The sequence below is a fragment of the Rhincodon typus genome, chromosome 23, assembly GCF_021869965.1.
Source record: "Rhincodon typus isolate 14 chromosome 23, sRhiTyp1.1, whole genome shotgun sequence".
NCBI classification, from domain to species: domain Eukaryota; kingdom Metazoa; phylum Chordata; class Chondrichthyes; order Orectolobiformes; family Rhincodontidae; genus Rhincodon; species Rhincodon typus.
This window is the reverse complement of record NC_063354.1, coordinates 7524080-7543096: the sequence shown is the minus strand read 5'-3', so window position 1 is coordinate 7543096 and position 19017 is coordinate 7524080. Positions and strand designations below refer to the sequence as shown.

Below are 19017 nucleotides of genomic sequence, written 5' to 3'. Positions count from 1 at the left end.
GGGCCTGAAACGGGGGGGCCAACCCATTCCCCCTGAGGAACTGGGTACATTTTACCATGATGTGGGTCATTGATGTGAAGTCATGGGGAGGGGATTTGGAATCTTAGACGGCCTGGTATTGGAATCTCTCAGATTTGCTCTGACCTCTAATGAAAGAAGCTAAAATGAGAATCGGTTTGGCAGCCTCTCTGGTTTGACAGCCTCTCTGGTTTGACATGTTGACATCCTGAATGTAGATGTTTACGTGGAAATCTGAAGACTTTTTATTGATCTCGTTGATAAAAAGGGAGGAAAATTTGGTTTGAAGAAGACAGCAAATGACTATCGGGGACATCGCTGTAACTTGGGAACTGCTGTCCGGTTATGGGCAGTTAATTATGTTTTTAACGAAAGGATGTTGGGGATATGGAACTCTGCTTGAAAAGTTCGTAGAGGCACAAATCCTCGTAGCATCATTTTAAAAATGTCTTTGACATGTGCCTGAAACATCATAGATTACAGGTTTACAGACTAAGCTGGGAAATAAAATTAGGCTGGGCATCTCTTTAGCTGAACTGACATGATGGACTGAATAGAATACTTTTTGTTTCATTTGATGTTTTAAAGTAGTATATATGTTGAACATAACAGATATTTTAATTAATCTGTTCAGATATGTTATGCTTCACCTCTGGAGCAGGTGTGACTTGAAAATGGTCAGAGGGAAGAATGCTACTAGTGTCACAAGAGCCCTGAATGGAGCATACAAACTGATCTCTGTTGACAGATGGATTAAAATATGTCTGATGGCTGTGTTAATCTGCATGAGAGATGGTTTCCAACTCATTAAACAAAAAAGACCATGTGTCATTTTTGTTAGCAAGTTCTGGTATGAGCCGTCATTTCAAGAATTATTAGGGCCCAGTGCAACAAGACCGTTCAGTCTGTACATGTGCCACTTGATAGATTATGGGCAGTCTTTGCAGAAAATTAGCTTCTATTTCTTGAAGTGTATGGAGTTAATGGGTGATTTAATTGAGGATTTTAGGATATTGAAAGAATTTGTTAGAAACTTTTGCTTGTGAAGGAGTTTTTTTTAAAAATGGAATTCTTTCATGAGATTTGGATACCAGTGTCACTTGTCTGTCCCCAATTAAACTAAATGGCCATTTCACAAAGGACAGTTATTGGTGTCACCTGTATGTCAGACTAGGTAAGGAGGACAGATTCTCCAGTGAGTCTGGAAAACTATCATGGAAAATAAAGAAATGACAGATGAAACAAACAGAAATTTTGCAGAGCATTGCAGTAAGAATTGTGAATTAGAAATGAAAAGGAATAGAGGCACACAAAACAATTATAATTACCGAGGAAATGCTACTGATAAAATTATTAGAACTAAAAGCTGACAAGCCCCCAGGTCCTGACAAACTCAATTCTGGAGCTTAAAACAAGTGGTTGCTAAGATAGATGTATTTGGTTTAATTTGTCAAAATTCCCTGGATTCTGGAAAAATCCCTTCCTATGGGAGCAGAGTAAATATGGCTGCTCGATCAAAGCAGTAAAGTACAGGTCAGTTAGCCTAGCATCTGCCATGGCGAAAATGCTGGAATTTATTACTAAGGGGGTTTAGCAGGCCAATTAGAAAAACCAATGCAATCAGGCAGAGTTGACATGTCCTTTTGTGAAAGGAAAGTAATGTTTTACTAAGATTTTGGAGTTCAGTGACAAACAACTGGATAAAAGGATACTAATAGGTGTGTTGTTATGTAAGTTTCCAAAAGGCATTTGACAAGGTGCCTCATCATAGGTTAATATGCTATCTAAGAACTCATGTTGTAGGGTGTAACGTTTCACCATGGACAGAAGATTGGTTTGCTAATTGGTAATAAATGGGTTATTTTCAGTTTAGCAAGAGTGCTGTGCTACAAGGATCAGTGTTAAACTTCAACTTTTTATCATTTATATCTAAGACTAGGGACTGGATATGTTTGCTAAATTTGCTGTTAACTTGCTTTTCTATCTTTTTATGTTATGAAAAGGACACAAGTCTGCAAAGGGATTGAGATAGATTAACTGAGTGGACAAAAATATGGGAAATATAGTATAATATAGGGGAAATGTGAACTTGGCAAAAAGTATAGAAAATCAGTGTATTATTTAAATGGAGAGAGATCGTAGAATTGAGTAGAGATTGAGCATTCTTGAAACATACACAAGTTAATTTTTAGATACAACTAATGTTTAGGAAGGCAAATGGATTGCATTTTTTAATTAGCTGGGAATAGAATATATAAATAGGCATGTTTTGCTGCATTTTAGATTTAGGTCTTATTGTCATTTGTACAGACTGTTGGTGAGGCCTCCTCTGGAGAGTTATGTACAGTTTTGGTCTCCTGCTTTCAGAAACGATGTAAATGCATTGAAGCAGTTCAGAGAAGGTTCATTTGGGATGGGGATTGACTTATGAAGAAAGGTTAGACAGGCTGGTCTCTTGCTATTGGAGTTTAAAAGAATGATGGGTGATCTTAGATCATGGGATGTAGATAGATTGCAGATTTGGGAAAAGAAATGGCAGATGGAGTTTAATACAGACAAACGTGAGATGATGCATTTTGGAAGGTCAAATTCAGATGCAAATTCTACAATAATGGTAGAACATTTAGGAGCATTGACATACGGAGGGATCTGGGCGTACAGGACCACAGATCCCTGAAAGTGGCAACACAGGTGGATAAGGTGATCAAGAAAGGATACAACGTGCTTTCCTTCGTCGGCCAGGGCATCAAATATAAAAGTCGGCAAGTTATGTTACAGGTTTATAAAACTTCAGTTAGGCCACAATTGGAATATTGCGTGCAGTTCTTGTTGCCAAATGACCAGAGGGACGTGGATGTTTTGGAGAGGGTGCAGAGAAGGTTTACCAGGACGTTGCCTAGTCCGGAGGGCTTTAGGTATGAGGAGAGGTCGGATAAACTCGGATTGTTTTCACTGGAAAGACGGAGGCTGAGGGGTGACCTGAAAGAGGTCTGCAAAATTATGAGAGGCACAGATAGGGTGGATAGTTAAATGCTCTTTTCCCAGGGTGTAAAGGCCAACTAAAGGAGGGCACAGGTTCAAGGTGAGGGCAAATGTTTATGGGTAGACATGTGGGAAAAATCGTTCACACGGAGGGTGACAGGTGTCTTGAACACACTGCCAGTGGAGGTGGAGGAAGCAATACATCAGCAACATTTAAGGCCTACCTTGATAGACACATGAACGGGAGACAAACAGAGATAGAAACCACGCATGGGCAATAAGTAGCAGGTCTAAACAAGGACTAGGAATCGGCACAGGCTTGGTGGGCCAAAGGGTCCGTTCTTATGCTGCATTGTTCTTGTTCTCATTGAAACATGTAAGGACCTGGGGAGATCTGTCAGGCTGGGAGGATGTTTCCTCTTGTTAGTGAGAATAGGACTCGGAAACAAACTGTTTAAAATAACGGGTTTCCAAATAAGACAAAGGTGAGGAAAAATATTTTCAAAGGATCGTGAGTATTTGGCATTCTCTGTCTCCAGAGAGCAATGGAGGTGGGATCATTGAAGAGCTTTGAGGCAAGATTGATTTATGACTGATAACTGAGTAAAAGGTTATTTGAGTTAGGTGGAAACGTGAAGTTGAAGCCACGATCAGATCAGTAATGGTCTTATCAAAAGGCGGAACAGGATCGGGGCCAAATAGCTTACTACGGCTTCAAATCCATGCTCATATTTCCTTAAAGGATATTAGTGAATGAGATGTGTTTTCTTTTTGCGACAGTTGTCAGTTTTGTGGCCACCTTTACTGAGACTAGCTTTCAATTCCAGGTTTTAATAACTGAATTTAAAACCCATCAGCTGCTGTTCCAGACAGTTTTACTGCTATGCCGCTGCCTTCCTCCAATACAAGCATGAGATAACCTTGAAATTAGAATGAGGCCATTCAGGAGAGAAGTTAGGAAGGGCATATTTGTGGAGGGAGTAAAGAACTGTTATTTCCATCCCCACAGAAAGTGAAATAAATAACTTTAAATCTCAGATTGATAGCTTTTCCTAGACAAACCTTACAATACCGTGAGAAATTGATGGCTGGATTTAAAATGCTCATCAGCTGTGATCTTGTTGAACTGAGGAACAGGAGTAAAGGCCTGAATAGCCTTTTCATAAATCGTTAATGGAACATGGATATTGCTGCGTGGGCCAGCATTGGCGATCACATCCCTAATTGCTCTGGAGAAGCAGTAATTAGCTGCTGCTATGTGTACGTGCACCCATGGTGCTGTTTGGGAATGAGTTGCAGGATTTTGACAATGATATAATTGTGAACCATTCTGTTAGCTTTGTTCTGGACTCTGGTGAAAACCGGGTGTAGTAAACTGCATGATGAAATAGGACCTTTATAATGTTTACACCAATTATTGCATGTTTGTATCAATAATAAAGCAAATTCATATCAATGAAACTGCCTTTGACCAGAGGCCATGTTTAACTAGAATCCCTGGGCATGGACATTCTTTAATCTGTTTCACTGCCCTGACCATTTATCTGATTCATACAGTAGATGTGTTGTCCTGGTGACTGGCTTTGACTCTATTTTGACATTCCCTGTAAAGGAAAAGCATTCAGGACAAGTTGGAGACCAGCCCAATCTTGTTGGAAAGTGGAGCAAAGTAGGGAGGCTGAATGATCTCCTGTTCCTATGGATTTATGCAATGCATTTAGAACCTCTGCTTTTGTATACCTCTCATTGTTAATATTCTTTTCATTCTTTCAAATTGAGGGTTTGTGTCAGAAGCCTCTGTTCCTTGTGTCTGCCCCACATGAGCCCTTGTTTTTTGAGAGTTTTTTTTTAATGAAACTCTGCTGTGTTTCCAGTCAGGGGAAAAGTTAATCTGCTGTTGATTCTCCTTTTAGTCAGAGGCTGCCACTCACTCTCTGGCTAACTTGTGGCTGAGATTGGTAACAAGTTAATAGTTCAACGTGACCAGGCTTCTGTGAGGAACATTAACCAGCAAGTTGAAGTAATGTTGTCTCCACTTCACAAGCAAGATGGAGTGCAAGGGGCTCAACTCAATTACCAAACTATATTAATTTTTCTTATACACTTTAAAGAGTCCTAGTTTTAATCTTTTAATGCAAGTAAATAAAGAATTATGAATCTATATTTATCAATGTGAATTGCATTAGATTTTGATTTAAAGGTTTATTTCCTCTCTTTTTGCTTGCTCAGCTCTAATTTTGAAAGTAGGATGTATGATATTTTGCTTTATCAGGGAGACATTAATGGTGAGGCCTTGACGTACTGATAACTTCGCTGGACTGTAATGCAGAACCCCAGGCTAATGTTCTGGAAGTATGGGTTTGAATTCCACCAAGGTGGATGGTGAAATTTGAATTCAGTAAAGATAAAACTAGTCCAATGGCAATCGTTGTCGATTGTTATGAAAACCCATGTCGTTTAGGGAAGGAAATTTTCATCCTGTGCTTGGTCTGATCTGTATGCAACACTATATTCACAGCTATAGGGTCATACAGCATGGAAACATACCCTACGGTCCAAGTGTGATTGATTCTTAATGCCTACTTTCTGGACAATTGGTGATTAGCGTAAAATGCCTAGTCAGCAGCACCCGTATCCTGTAAATGACCTTTTTCTTCAAAAAAAAGGAGCATTTTATTAGTGTTTTTCATCCTGTTCTATGGTAAATGTAATTGGGTGAACAGAAGCAGGGAGTTGATGCGCAGCAATAAAGGTACATGAAGACTTTGCCTCCCTTACTTCAGAATAGTAACAGACCCTTGTTTCTGAAAACGACGTCACATTGATTCTTGCTGCCACAGCATGCTAGATGTCTACCTGATGTCATCTATTTGATAGAGGGGAACCAGTAGATGTATTGTATTTGGGTTTCCAGAAGGCGTTCAACAACATACCTCAGAAAAGTGACAAGAGCCCATGGTGCTGGAGGTAGTATATTGGCACAGATAGAGAATTTAAGTCATAGGCAGGTAACAGTGAGTGAGATTAACGTATTCTTTATCAGGTTGGTGACCTTTAGGGCTCCATGGGGATCAGTGTCAGGACCACAACTGTGAACGATATATATATTCATGAGGACAGAAGCGAATGTACTCTAACCAAATTTGCAGATAATGACACCAAAAATTGGTGGAAAGGCAGGTTGTGAGAGAGATGCATACATTTACAGAGAGATATTTGATAGGTTAAGTAAGTAGGCAAAAAGTTGGCAGATGGTATATAAGTTGGGAACACGCAAAGCTGTTCATTTTGGAAGGGAAAACAGAAGAATGGAATATTATTTGAAAGGAGAAGAACTGCAGAAAGCTGCAACACAAAGAGACTTGGGAGTACTTGTGCATGAAACACAGAAAACTAGCACACAGGCGCAGCAGGTAATCAGGAAGGCTCGTGGAGTGTGGCCTTTATTTCTAGGGGGTTGAGTAGGGAAGTCTTTACTTTATTCATTCTCGGGATGAAGACGTCACTGGCTAGGCAGCATTTAATGCCCATCCCTAATTGCCCAGAGGGCAGTTAAGAGTCAACCACATTGCTGTGGGTCTGGAGCCACATGTAGGCCGGACCATGTAAGGATGGCAGTTTCCTTCCTTAAAGGACATTAGTCAATCAGATGGGTTTTTCTGACAATCGACAATGGATTCATAGTCACCATTAGATTCCTAATCCCCGATACTTATTGAGTTCAAACTCCACCATCTGCGATGGCGGGATTTGAACCCGGGTCCCCAGAATGTTACCTGGGTCCAGTCCAGCGACAATACCACTAGGTCATTGCCTTCTCCAAGTCTTACTGCAACTGTACAAAGTGCAGGTGAGACCATGTCTGGCGTACTGTGAACAGTGTGGTCCTATTACTTAAGAAAAGATATCATTTCATTTGGAGGCAGTTCAGAGAAAGTTCACTAGCATGATCCCAGTATGGAAGGATCTTCTTATGAGCAAAGTTTACATAGTTTGGGACTCTACTCCCTGGAATTTAGAAAAATGAGAGGTGATCTTATTGAAACATATTGGATTCTTAAGGGGCTTGATAGGGTAAATGCTGAGAGGATGTTTCCCCTCATATGGAAGTCGAGGACCAGAGAACATAGTCTCAGAATAAAGCGGGGGAAACCTAAGACTGAGATGAGGAGGAATTACTTCTGAGAGTTGAGAGCCTTTGGAACTCTATATCGCAGAGAGCTGTGTGGGCAGAATCCTTGTCTATATTTAAGGCTGAGATAGATTCTTGATCAGGCAGGGAATCAAGGGTTTTGGGAAAGGGCAGGAAAGTGAACATGAGGAATGTCGGATTAACCATGATTCTAATGAAGGGCAGAGAGGCTCGAGGAGCTGATCAGCCTACTCCTGTTCCTCCTCCTTGTGCTGTTAACAGTGATGCGAGAGCTGGTCATTTGGAGGTCTGTTGTGTAACGTTGCAAGCAGCGTGCTAAGAATATTTGTTTATTCTTCTGTGTTTAATTTGCTTCTTTCTCTCCCTAAACAGACAAAGCAACCAGCCAGTTACTACTTGAAACTGATTGGGAATCCATCTTGCAGATCTGTGACCTGATTCGACAGGGAGATGCCCAGTAAGTGTCTTCAGGAAAAGAGGTGTGGTGAATGCTTTTCATCTCTGTTGATGTTTTTGCTGAGACAGTGAGTAGAGTGTCCTTGTGTGGTTGTAGCGTAGCCTGAAGATGATTCTTTGCTCATGCGCTTATCAATTCTTGAAGGCCCTGTTATTTGAGGCACTCGCCTACCTGGGAGAAGGTATCTTTAAATCCACTTTAGCATTTGCACATCAACAGAAGAACAAGAAATGGGAGCAGGACTAGCATATTCGGCCCCTGAGCCTGCTTTGCAATTCAGAAAGATTGTGGCTTATTTTCTACCTGATCAGCTGTTCTTGTTCTGTCCCATAGACCCTTGATTCTCCCAGGCCATCAATCTCAGCCTTGAAAGTGCTGACGGTCTGTAGCCCGCCTGGTTGGTGATTCTCAATCCACTGAAGAAGACCCCTTGCCCCAAGACAGTAACCCGTGGGCCAGAAGCCCATTGCTAATACTGCTTCAGTTGTCCATCTCTATCCTGTGTCTAGCTGCCCTTTCAAATATTGGTCCTGCTGTTGACTGTCACAACAACTAAGAGTTGGAAGGTGACAAAGGTTATCGCGTATTGGAACAAGGGAAGGTAGGTAACTACAGTGGTGAGGGCAAGGTGATTCCTGCTCGATTGCTGGATCTGTATACAGGAGCTAAATTGGAAATTGGCACAGTTGTGTGGAATTGTTAGCCTGAGGTGACAACTGTAGCAGGATCAAAGTATTTTGAGAAGGTTCCTGATTAGGATTCATAGAGGACATTATCAGTTACAGCAATATGTGGACTGTCTTCGTGGCGTAGACAAGAAACCAAGTGAATAGGAAGCTGGTTAGGATGATCAGGTAGTGTAGGGGGATAAAAGCAGCCTTGCTGGTCATTTATTTGGATTCTGGCACATAACAACTGACACTTTGACTACTTAAGAAGCGACAGCTTGTTTATTTTACATGAAATGTTTTGGAAGATACGAGTTGTTATGAAGTTATATACAAATACAAGCTTCTTTTTCTTTTTTGGATTCTCTCTTCATTGAGATGGTCGTTGCATGGCACTTACTTGATATGAGTGTTACTTATTACTCGTCAGTCCAAGCCCGGGCTTTGTCCACGTAGCGCTGCATTTGAACTTGGACTGCAACAGTATCTGAGGAGTCATGAACGGTGCTGAGCGTTGTGCAGTCAGCAGCATCCCCAATCCTGACCTTAGGTCATTGATGAAGCAGCTGAAGATGGTTGGACTCCGGGCACCACCCTGAGGAATTCCTGGAGTTTTTTTTTCCCCTGATTCTCATTGAATAAAGTTTTGCTCTTGTTCCTTGATGTCCTACTCAATCAAATCCTTTAAACCAGGACCAGTTACTCTCCCCTTGTTTATGGGCTTCACCTCTTTTATTTGTATTTAGATCAAGGCCGTAAAGAAGTTAAGAGCAGAGCAACCATTGAGGAGCCCAAAGTGAGCATCAGAGAGCGGTTGCTGAGTAAGAACCACTTAATGGTTCTGTTAGTGCCACCTTCCATTACTATGCTGATGATTGAGAGTAGACTGATGGGATGGATTGGGTTTTCCTTCTTTATTTTTGTCGACAGGGCATACCTGGGCAATTTCCACTTTGTTCTAGTGCTGCAGTCAAACAGCTTGGCTAATTCTGGAGTGCACGTCCTCAGTGTTGTTACATGAATATTAAAGTGAAGAAATGCTAGTCTGATCATAGTTGGGAGTATTGTTTTCAGTTTTGGCTGCCTGTGGTCCCGGAGGGAGTTCGCTGCACACATCTGGAGTTAAGTGATGTTGCTATAATGAGTAATCATGTAAATTTGAAGTTAGATGTTTATAGTATAGATTCAGAACAATAGACATAGTCAGTTTCAGTCTTGTAAACATAAACTTAATCTGTGATAGATGTTTCTCGGTGAAGAACTGTGAAAACAAGCACTGCTTCCAGATATAGATTCACAATCAGTTGAGGCATTTAAAAAGGATGTAGATAATAAATCTAGAAGTAAGAATTTTAATATGTAGAGAGCAGTGAAGTATGGATATTTACAAAATAGAACAGATATTGCTAACAACATAATGTATTGATGGGCTGAGTGGTCTGCTCCTTGTTCCTGTCAAACCCTGATTTGGTGTGTTTTAGCTTGTCTGATTAGTGAGTATCTACTTTTGTTTCATTAAACATACCTCCAAGGGCGCTTTTTGGTGTCTGGTCTCAGCTGAAGAGTCTAGTTTGAAACCTCTCCAATCAGGATTTAAATGTAATCAATCTTGAGTATATGAATTAAGACTTTGAATTGACCAGCATAATGCGAAATTTACTTAAATTAGAAATCTTGTTTTTACAAATAAAACCGCTCTCTTTCCTTGTTCCATCTGCCATTTTCAAATCTAGAATGTGTAAAAACAGCAAGACCGTGATGCATTCTGCAGGGGGAGGCAATGACCTAGTGGTGTTATCGCTGGGCTGCTAATCCAGAGACTCTGGCAGTGTTCTGGGGATCTGGGTTTGAATCCTGCCACAGCAGATGGTGGAATTTGAATTCAATAAATATCTGGAATTAAGAGTCTCATGATGACCATGAATCCATTGCCAATTGTCAGGAAAAACCCATCTGGTTCACTAATGTCCTTTAGGGAAGGAAACTGCCATCCTTACCTGGTCTGATCTACATGTGACTCCAGACCCACAGCAATGTGGTTGACTCCTAACTGCCCTCTGGGCAATTAGGGATGGGCAATAAATGCTGGCGTAGTCAGTGATGCCCTCATCCTGTGAATGATTTAAAAAATACATGAAAATGTTGGAGTTGAAATGGGGGAAAAAAGAGGCATACTGTTTGTCAGTTGTTGACTACATGCAATTGTCACAGCTCCAACTCCTGCTGCTAAAACAATGTTTAATAGCAGTGAGCGACCTGTAAACAGCCTCCAGCCGGGAGAGGAGCTGCAGCATTCCATCTGGCTGATCTTTTGACTTCGGTGTAAATGTTAAAGGGGAAGATGTTTGAGGGAGAGATCCACGACAGTGATCTGCACTATTAACATGGTCAAATTCCCTAAGATGCTTCACATGAACGTCATTGGTGAAATTTGCCACTTGGCCATGTTGGGATGTGTTTTAGGGATCATCTTGCAGGAGAGAGAAGGGAAGGGATTTCCAGATCATGGGGCTTAGACAACACATGGTTTCTATTGGTTGAGTGAAGAAATTCAAAATGTGCACAAGTAACAAGAATTTTCATTAAAAATTTAGGGTTCTCCTGGAGTGAATGTTAATCTGTGTTTTGAATTTTAAAGAAATATGCTTCACACTGCTTTGTAGTAAATGATAAGCTAGTGCAGTTGCTTGTTGGGAAAGTCAGAGGAGGGAATTTCTGGACAATCCATTGATGCTTTCCACCCTCCTCTCGAGTTGATGGCCAACCATGCTGTTAGTTTGGAGCTTTTGGACAATATACTATCCCACAGAATAAGAAGCAAACGATTTGGGTCACTTCCTGACTATTTTCCTGGGCCTTTCAGAGCCTGGGTCACAGTGAAGATATGAACTGGAGCTAGTTCAACTGCCCACCCGCTTTTGAGGACTGATTCCAGATAGAAGCAAATCTTCACCTTAACCCTACTTCTGCAGGTACTTGAGATGATATGACTCATGGGCTCATCAAAGGAGTAATTATATTCTTTCTTTTAACCAAAGATTTTGTTTTTGGCATAGGGCTAAATACGCAATTGGTGCCATCAAGAAGAAGCTGAATGATAAAAATCCCCATGTGGTTCTTTACACTCTAGAGGTGAGCGCTTATTATTACAGTGAGTTTGGGGGCAAAATGGAAAGTTGGAGAACCTGCTCCTTCTCTGAGTGGGTAAGGGTTTAAGTTCTAATAAAAGCAACTGTTAAAACTGGGAGCAACTCAGCAGGACTGGCAGCATGTTGAGAGACCGAGTTAATGTTTCAAATCCTGTATGATTCTTTATAGGAACTACTTTGGTTGGGTTGTGATGTAAGGTATGAGATTTATCTATATTTTAAGATTTATTTTAGAGTTTGGATATGGGCTCATGGCATCTGGGTTTTGTTCAGTTCTGAAGGGGTTAATTAATTTGCATTTCTGTAGCCATCATTTCTTTCTTTTAAAAAGCAGACAGAGTTTATGAAGGCTTATTAGAATTTGTTTACATTGTGAGAGTCTGAGAGATCAAATAAACAAGCATTAGGCTTTCAGATGGAAGATTTTGGAATTTTTTGAGGGGCGTATGGGTTGCAGGTTGAGTTGAAATAAATGTTTGGGCTTCATTTTGACAGATTTTATGGAAGTTTTGCCTGAAGTTGGGTATGTACTAAATTACCCTGGTGAAAGGAGACGGTTTAGAATTGTTAAATAGGTTACTTCAGTGTAGGCAGTTTAGTTTGAGAGTTCATGACCAGAAGTTTTACAGTTGTGAAGGAGTTGTTTGAAGCTGTGAAGGTCTAAGCAGAGTTGTATGAAGACCTGAGGAACAATCTATCAGATTTTCAAGATGGAGAATTGAAGCCACGGTGAAGTTAAGCCCTATAGATGTGAAAAAGAAGGGCATTTTCTCTGGTATGAGAACTGTAAAGGGTTTCTTTAGGAATTAATGGGATTGTATTTTACAGTGTATTTCAATCTGTAAACATCTGTTATGTTAAAATAGTATGGTTTATTCTCTTTTATCTTCATTTCTTTTGAGTAATAAATTTCTGTTTTACTGTTGGACTGATTCTGCAGCATTGTGCTTGTTTCAGTGAGGGACTGCCTTGTTAAAACCAAAAACAAAAGTTACCATCTGTCAAACCTGATTTCCGTCTGCGATCTGACCTGGCCAGTAATAACATCAGCTGGGGTTGTAACAGGGTTCTAAAGAAAAGTCATGTTGGACTTGAAACATTAACCCTGTTTCTCTCTCCACGGATGCTGCCAGATTTGCTGAGATTCTTCAGTACTAGTTGATTTCTGACCTCCAACATCTGCAGTGTCTTTGCTTTTATATAGCGTTGAGTTGTTTTTCTCAACTATTTGAGACATGGGAGTGGGTGTGAGTCTGAATGAATGTAGTGCCTACTGTGCATGTGTGTTGTACTGAATTGCTATTACATCCTGGTAGAGAAGGTTGCTAGTGATCCCACAGTGCTGAAACAATGCAGTTGCATTGAAATCTGCCATTTCTACCACCTTTGCAGCAGCCAGCTTAGACTCTGTTGGAGCAAACTGAGAGAGAAATGATGTTGCTGATTAAACAAGTGCAGTGAAATGGTGTCATTCAATAGGCAGGAACTGAGATGTGCAATTTATTGAAGTAGCTTACAGCTGAACACAGAATCAATAGTAGCTGTTAACTGGAGAGTAATCTGTTATTATAAACTGCAAGTACTTCTGTATGTGAACAGTAGAATTATCCTAGATTTAATTCCTGACACTGTGGGCTCTACGTAGGCTGGTTGATGTTATATAATGCACAGTTATGTCAGCATTGAATTTTTTCCAAGGGTTTAGTTATTTTATCAGGTTTAATAAAGTGCACGTGCTGAGAGTTTTATGTCCAGATAGTCATTTTGAAGCATGCAGAGTTATGAAGAGTCCACAGTGGACATTGAGAAAGATAGGGCTATAGCATAAAAATAGGAACAAAAACGAAGTTGCTGGAAAAGCTCAGCAGGTCTGGCAGCATCTGTGAAGGAGAAAACAGAGTTAACGGTTCGGGTCTGGTGACCCTTCCTCAGAACTGGACCCGAAACGTTAACCCAGTTTTCTCCTTCACAGATGCTGCCAAACCTCCTGAGCTTTTCCAGCAACTTTGTGTTTGTTCCTGATTTACAGCATCCGCAGTTCTTTTGGTTTTTATTTAGCATAAAAATAGGGATGTCTTGAGATGCTAAAATTATCTTTTGCTACTGGGCAATAGATCTTCTTTAAAATATCAGTTTCATACTTTTGTTACGAAGGTTTTTGGTAGATCCATGAGTTGGAGTAGGTTTTCTGGCTGTCTGATGGCCAAAGGAGCATGTTTTGTTAGTAAGTGTCCACTGTGAGTAGAGGCTGACAAAATGTAACTTGAAATACATTTTGACAAATGTGCATTAGTCTTCCAATGGGGAGAGAAGAATTGTGTTGTTTTTAAGGAAAATATTCTCCAGCGAGTAGCTTGATGCAATGGCAGAAAGCATTAGATAGTGCTTTGCAATACCTCCAAAAAACTTTGCAGTTATGTGTTTCCTGTTTTACTTTAGGTTGTTTACCTGGGACGGAATAGCACAGTATTTGAGTATTTTGTATCTGTCTTTACAAAGTGGAGGGATGATGCGGACTTTCAAGTAAAGGAAGGGAGGGAGGTTGTGAAATAATGAGTAGAAGCGTAACGGAAGTACTAGAGCAGCTAACCCCTTTGAAAGTAAATAAATCACCGGAGCCAGTTGAATTGTGCCGTAGGCTGTTGAAGGAAGCCAAGGAAGAAATAGTAATATTTTGAGAATCCGTTTCCGATCCTCATTTGATACCAGAGATTTGGAAGTTTGAGAACGTTATACTGTTATTCAAAAAGGGTGCAAGGGAAAGGAATTGGCCAAATCATTATAGGCTGGCAGTCTGACCTCAGAGGTAGGTAAATTACTAGGGTCAATATTGAGAAATGGAATTCACTGTTAACCTGGAAAGACAGCAAGATTATTCCAGAATAGTCAGTCCAGTTTTGTGAAGCTAGGGTTGTATCTTACTAACTGAATTCAGTTACTTCCTCAACAAAACAAAGAGTATCAATGGTAATACGGTTGATGTTGTCTATTTGGATTTTAGTCAAATATTTAACAAGGTCCTATGTGCAAGGCTGTTAAGAAAAATTCAAGCCCACAGGATACAGAGGAATGTTGAGAGTTGGTCCCAAGATCAGCTCAGTGACCGGAAACAATGGATAACAGCGGACCAATCGAATTGCAAATAGAAAGTGATATCTGGTGGTATTCCAGGTTTCTGTTTGTGATAAATTTAAATATATAAATACGATGCAGTGCAGAAGGCAGGATTGGGGAAACTTGCAGCCAATACAAAAATTGGTGGAGTAGTTGACAATGAAGACAATAACACAGGATGAGGAAGATGTCAGTTGTTTGGTTGAGTGGGTGGAAAAGTGGCAAATGGATTTCAGTTTGGAGAAATGCAAAGTTATGCATTTGAGGAGGCCAAACAAAGTAAGGGAACGAACAATAGACAGGAGGATATTGAGCAGAAGTAAAGAAGTGAGAGACCTTGGCATGCATGTGCACTGGCCCTTGAAGGTAGCGGGACAGTTAGATAAAATGGTAAAGAAGGCATTTGCGATGTTATCCTTCATTGGGTGAGGTCTTGAATACCAAAAACGGGCATGTGATGCTAAAACTTTATAAGACACTGCTTAAGCGACAGCTGGAGTTGTGTGTACCATTATAGTCACCACATTGCAGGAAGGATGTAATTGCGCTCGAAGAATACGGAGGAGGTTTACAAGATTGTTGCTGGGGCTTGATAACTGCGCCTAGGAGGAAAGATGAGCGAGATTAGAGTTTTTCTTAGAACAGAGGAGGCAAAGGGTGAAATAAAGATAGAATGCTGGAGAAACTCAGCAGGTCTGGCTGCACCTATGGAGTGAAACGGTTAACATTTCAAGTCTGATATGACACTTCATCAGAACTGTTCTGTCTTGAAAAAGAGTCATATCAGACTCAATGCTAACACTCTTTTTCTGTCTCCACAATTTAGATGTCTTTGGTGAGTTTTTGATCTGTAGGTGCTGTCTATGGGCAGTTTATGGCTAGGTAGTTTTCTAGTTTTGGTGATTTCTTTTTGTGAGGTAGTTTTGGGGCTTTACCAGGTCTGAATAGTCAATCTGTTTCACTGGAATACTGTATTTTCACATTGGTTGCTTATTACCTAATTTCTCCTTCAGGTTTTGGAATCTGTGGTGAAGAACTGTGGCCAGACTGTTCACGATGAGGTTGCTAATAAACAAACGATGGAGGAGCTCAAAGAGTTGTTTAAGGTAACTTGTGCAATTGTTCCCACCAGTTCTGGAACAGACTCTGTTTGCTGTGTGTTTGATGTTGGGGCTTCCCTTCCCAATATCTCAACCGAGAGAGTGCCCTGTCCACTATAGCCGGACTATACAGGTGCATTTCCTAGTCCGTGTTGACGTGGCCAGGCTAGCACCAAATTCCCAGGTTGACGAGGGGGAGCTCTGCCAGAGTTTCTGCTCCTCATCCTGTGTAAGAACAGTTTCCAAATCGCTGTTCCTTGTGGAATCCATTCAGAATGATCGTGTTCCCAGAGGAGCAACTGGCTCCTATCAAAAGGTAACCAAGATGAGTAGAACTCGTAATTAGCAAATATCAAAAACCTTTGGGACACATGGGAGAACATGCTGAGTAATGGAAGCACTAACCAAAGCTACAAGGAGCAATAACATCATTCTTCACAGCAAATGATGAAAATACAATACTCATAATTTTAATGCGTCAGCCGCATTATAACTAAATAATGTGGAAAAATCTCATGTGAAGCCATTTGGTACTTAACTGCCTTCAGTGCAATTATCTGTTCTCGCGTGCTCAATCTCACACACGCTCTTTCGCTCGCTCGCTCTCTTTCTGTCTTTCTTTCTCCTGCCCTCACCCCCCACCGCACCCTCTCTCCACCATACCCCCCCTCCCTCCACCATTACCACCACCACCACCACCTGCCTCCCTCCCTTTCTGTCTCCTTTGAATTTTTTTGTTTTCTATTTATAAATTCTATTTACAGATTGCTTTCAGGTTTAAACATGAGTGGATTAATCACCATATTCCAAGTCTTTTGCGTGTCATTTCCCATTGAGGTAACAATCATTGTTCTGGTGATTGGTCACTAATCTGAAACGTTAGCCCTGTTCCTCCTTCCAAAGATGTTCTCCTGAGCTGCTGGGTCTTTCCAGTATTTTCTGTTCTTATTTCAGATTTCCAGTGGGTGCAGTATTTCTTTCTTGAATCATTATACTGTGTCTGACTCTATTTCTGTGATGACAACGTCACAATGATCCTGCCTCCTATAAAGGCAGAAGTTTTTTTTTAAACAGTGTTTGATCCTGGTCTGGTAATTAATAGAAATGGTATGTTGGAAATCTCCATGTACTATTGGAATCCATTGAGCTTGTCTCTTATTTTAAAATATATGAAATTCCTTTCTGCAATTTACTCTGAAGAGTTTTTGGCCTGGAAACTATCCCAGAGATCTGACAAGGAGACTTTTGTCTCCTGTTAGTATTTAGGCAATGACTACTTCCTGATGATTCAATGTACCTTTTGATTGTAAAGTTCCACCCATTTAATAGAGATCAGCTGATTTAAAGTTGAATTTGCTGACACTGCTCAAACTGGATGAGATTGAGGTGAGCAAACTTTGCAGTATAACAAAATGATCTGAGATTCCAAACTTCTGGGCTGTATGTGAATTTTATGTCTCTGAAATTACCTGCGCCTCTCGTGAATAGCTTTGTATACAAGTTAGCTGCTTCTTGATATAGATAAAGCCAAGTAGCTCTGAGCAGTGGCACAGGCCACAATTCACAAGTGGATTGGCCCGTCTGACCAAATTACCTTTCTGTTGAAGCTGGTTAGTTGTTTTCTTCCACTATCCAACCCCCAAGTGTGTTGTATGAAGCATGGAACCACAGAAGCCGGAGCTTTGAATTTTTCTGACCCATCTGCCTTGTGGGACCTTGACAAATGCCTTTCTAAAATCCATGTAGATATTTTCTAATCTACTGATGTTGTTACACAGCTCTGAAGCAGGACAATATCCCTGTTAATACCCTCCTCAATCCTCTGTTATTTTCTCAAGTTAATAACACTTGAACTTCCCTTTACAAAACCATACTGACTATCCCTGATGAATTATTAATTATGTCTGTTGTTTCTTTTCTGAATGGTTGCCTCGCAGGGCTGTAGTTCTCTGCCTTACTGGTTGTGTTGCTGTTCCAGTCAGTTCATATGTTCCTTGCTTCACAGAAACAAGTAGAGTCGAATGTCCGGACCAAGATCTTGCAGCTGATCCAGGCTTGGGCTCAGGCCTTCCGCAATGAACCCAAGTACAAAGTGGTACAGGACACCTATCAAATCATGAAGGTTGAAGGTAAGAAAATCTCAATAGCAGTTTGTGGCATTGTGCATTGACCAACAATTGACCAGCGTTCGCAGTAATCTTCGGCCAAAAGTGCCGAGTGGATGATCTGTCACTTCTCCAGTGGTCCCCAGCATCACCAATACCAGTCTTCAGCCAATTCGATTCACTCCATGTGATATCAAGAAACAGTTGGTGTCACTGGGTACTGCAACAGCTATGGGCCCTGACAACATTCCAGCAATAGTGATGAAGACTTGTGCTCCAGAAGTTGTCAACCGCCTAGCCAAGCTCTTCCTGTACAGTTACAACATTGGCATCTACCCATCAATGTGGAAAATCGCCCAGTTTATGTCTTGCACACGCACAGCTGGACAAATCCGACCCATCCAATTACTGCCCTATTAGTCTACTCTCAGTCTTCATAACGTGATGGAAGGGGTCATCAACAGTGCTATGAAGCAGCACCTGCTCAGTGACATCCAGTTTGGATTCTGCCAGGGCTACTCAGCTCCTTACCTCATTGCAGCCTTGGTTCACACATTGAAAAAAGAGCTGAATTCCAGAGGTCAGGTACCAAGGCTGCGTTCAACTGAGTGTGGCATCAAGGAGCTCTAGCAAAACTGGTATCAGTGGGTATTGGGGGCAAACTTTCCACTGTTTGGAGTCATACCTTGACACAAAGGAAGATGACTGTAGTTGTTGGAGTTCAGTCATCTCAGCTTCAGGACGTCTCTGCAGGAATTACTAAGGGTGGTGTCCTAGGCCCAACTAATGATCTTCCCTCCATCAGAAGGTCAGAAGTGGAGATGTTTGCTGATAATTGCACAATGTTCGGTACCATTCGCGATGCCTCAGATAATGAAGCAGTCCATGTTCAAAAACAATAAGATCTGGACAATATCCAAGTAATATTCATTCCACACAAAGGCTAGGCAATGACCATCTCTAAAAAGAGGCAATCTAACCCCTGCTCCTTGACATCCAGTAGTGTTAACATCATTGAATCACCTCCCATCAACATCCTTGAGGTTACTCTAAGGTTTTGGAGTAGATTTGTAGCTCAGGTTGTGGGATTTGAGGTTGGTTGGCTCGCCGAGCTGGTTTGTTGTTCCGCTGACGTTTCGTTACCGTGCTTGGTAACATCCTCAGTGCAGCCTCTAATGAAGCGTCGGTGTGTTTTCCCGCCTGGCTTTTAAACTCTGGGGTCCATTGCGATGGATTGCCTCACTTCCGGGTTTCCTCCATAGTGGAACGTA

The 19017-nt window shown here is 41.1% G+C and overlaps 1 protein-coding gene across 1 annotated transcript in view; it reads left to right on the top strand.

Moving 5' to 3' along the window:
* Positions 1-19017, top strand: part of hgs (hepatocyte growth factor-regulated tyrosine kinase substrate) — a 50159-nt gene that overhangs the window by 497 nt on the left and 30645 nt on the right. The window contains exons 2-5 of the mRNA XM_048611089.1: positions 7526-7610; positions 11335-11410; positions 15555-15647; positions 17647-17770. Coding sequence (XP_048467046.1) covers positions 7526-7610; positions 11335-11410; positions 15555-15647; positions 17647-17770 — 378 coding nt within the window. The remainder of the gene's footprint in view (positions 1-7525; positions 7611-11334; positions 11411-15554; positions 15648-17646; positions 17771-19017) is intronic.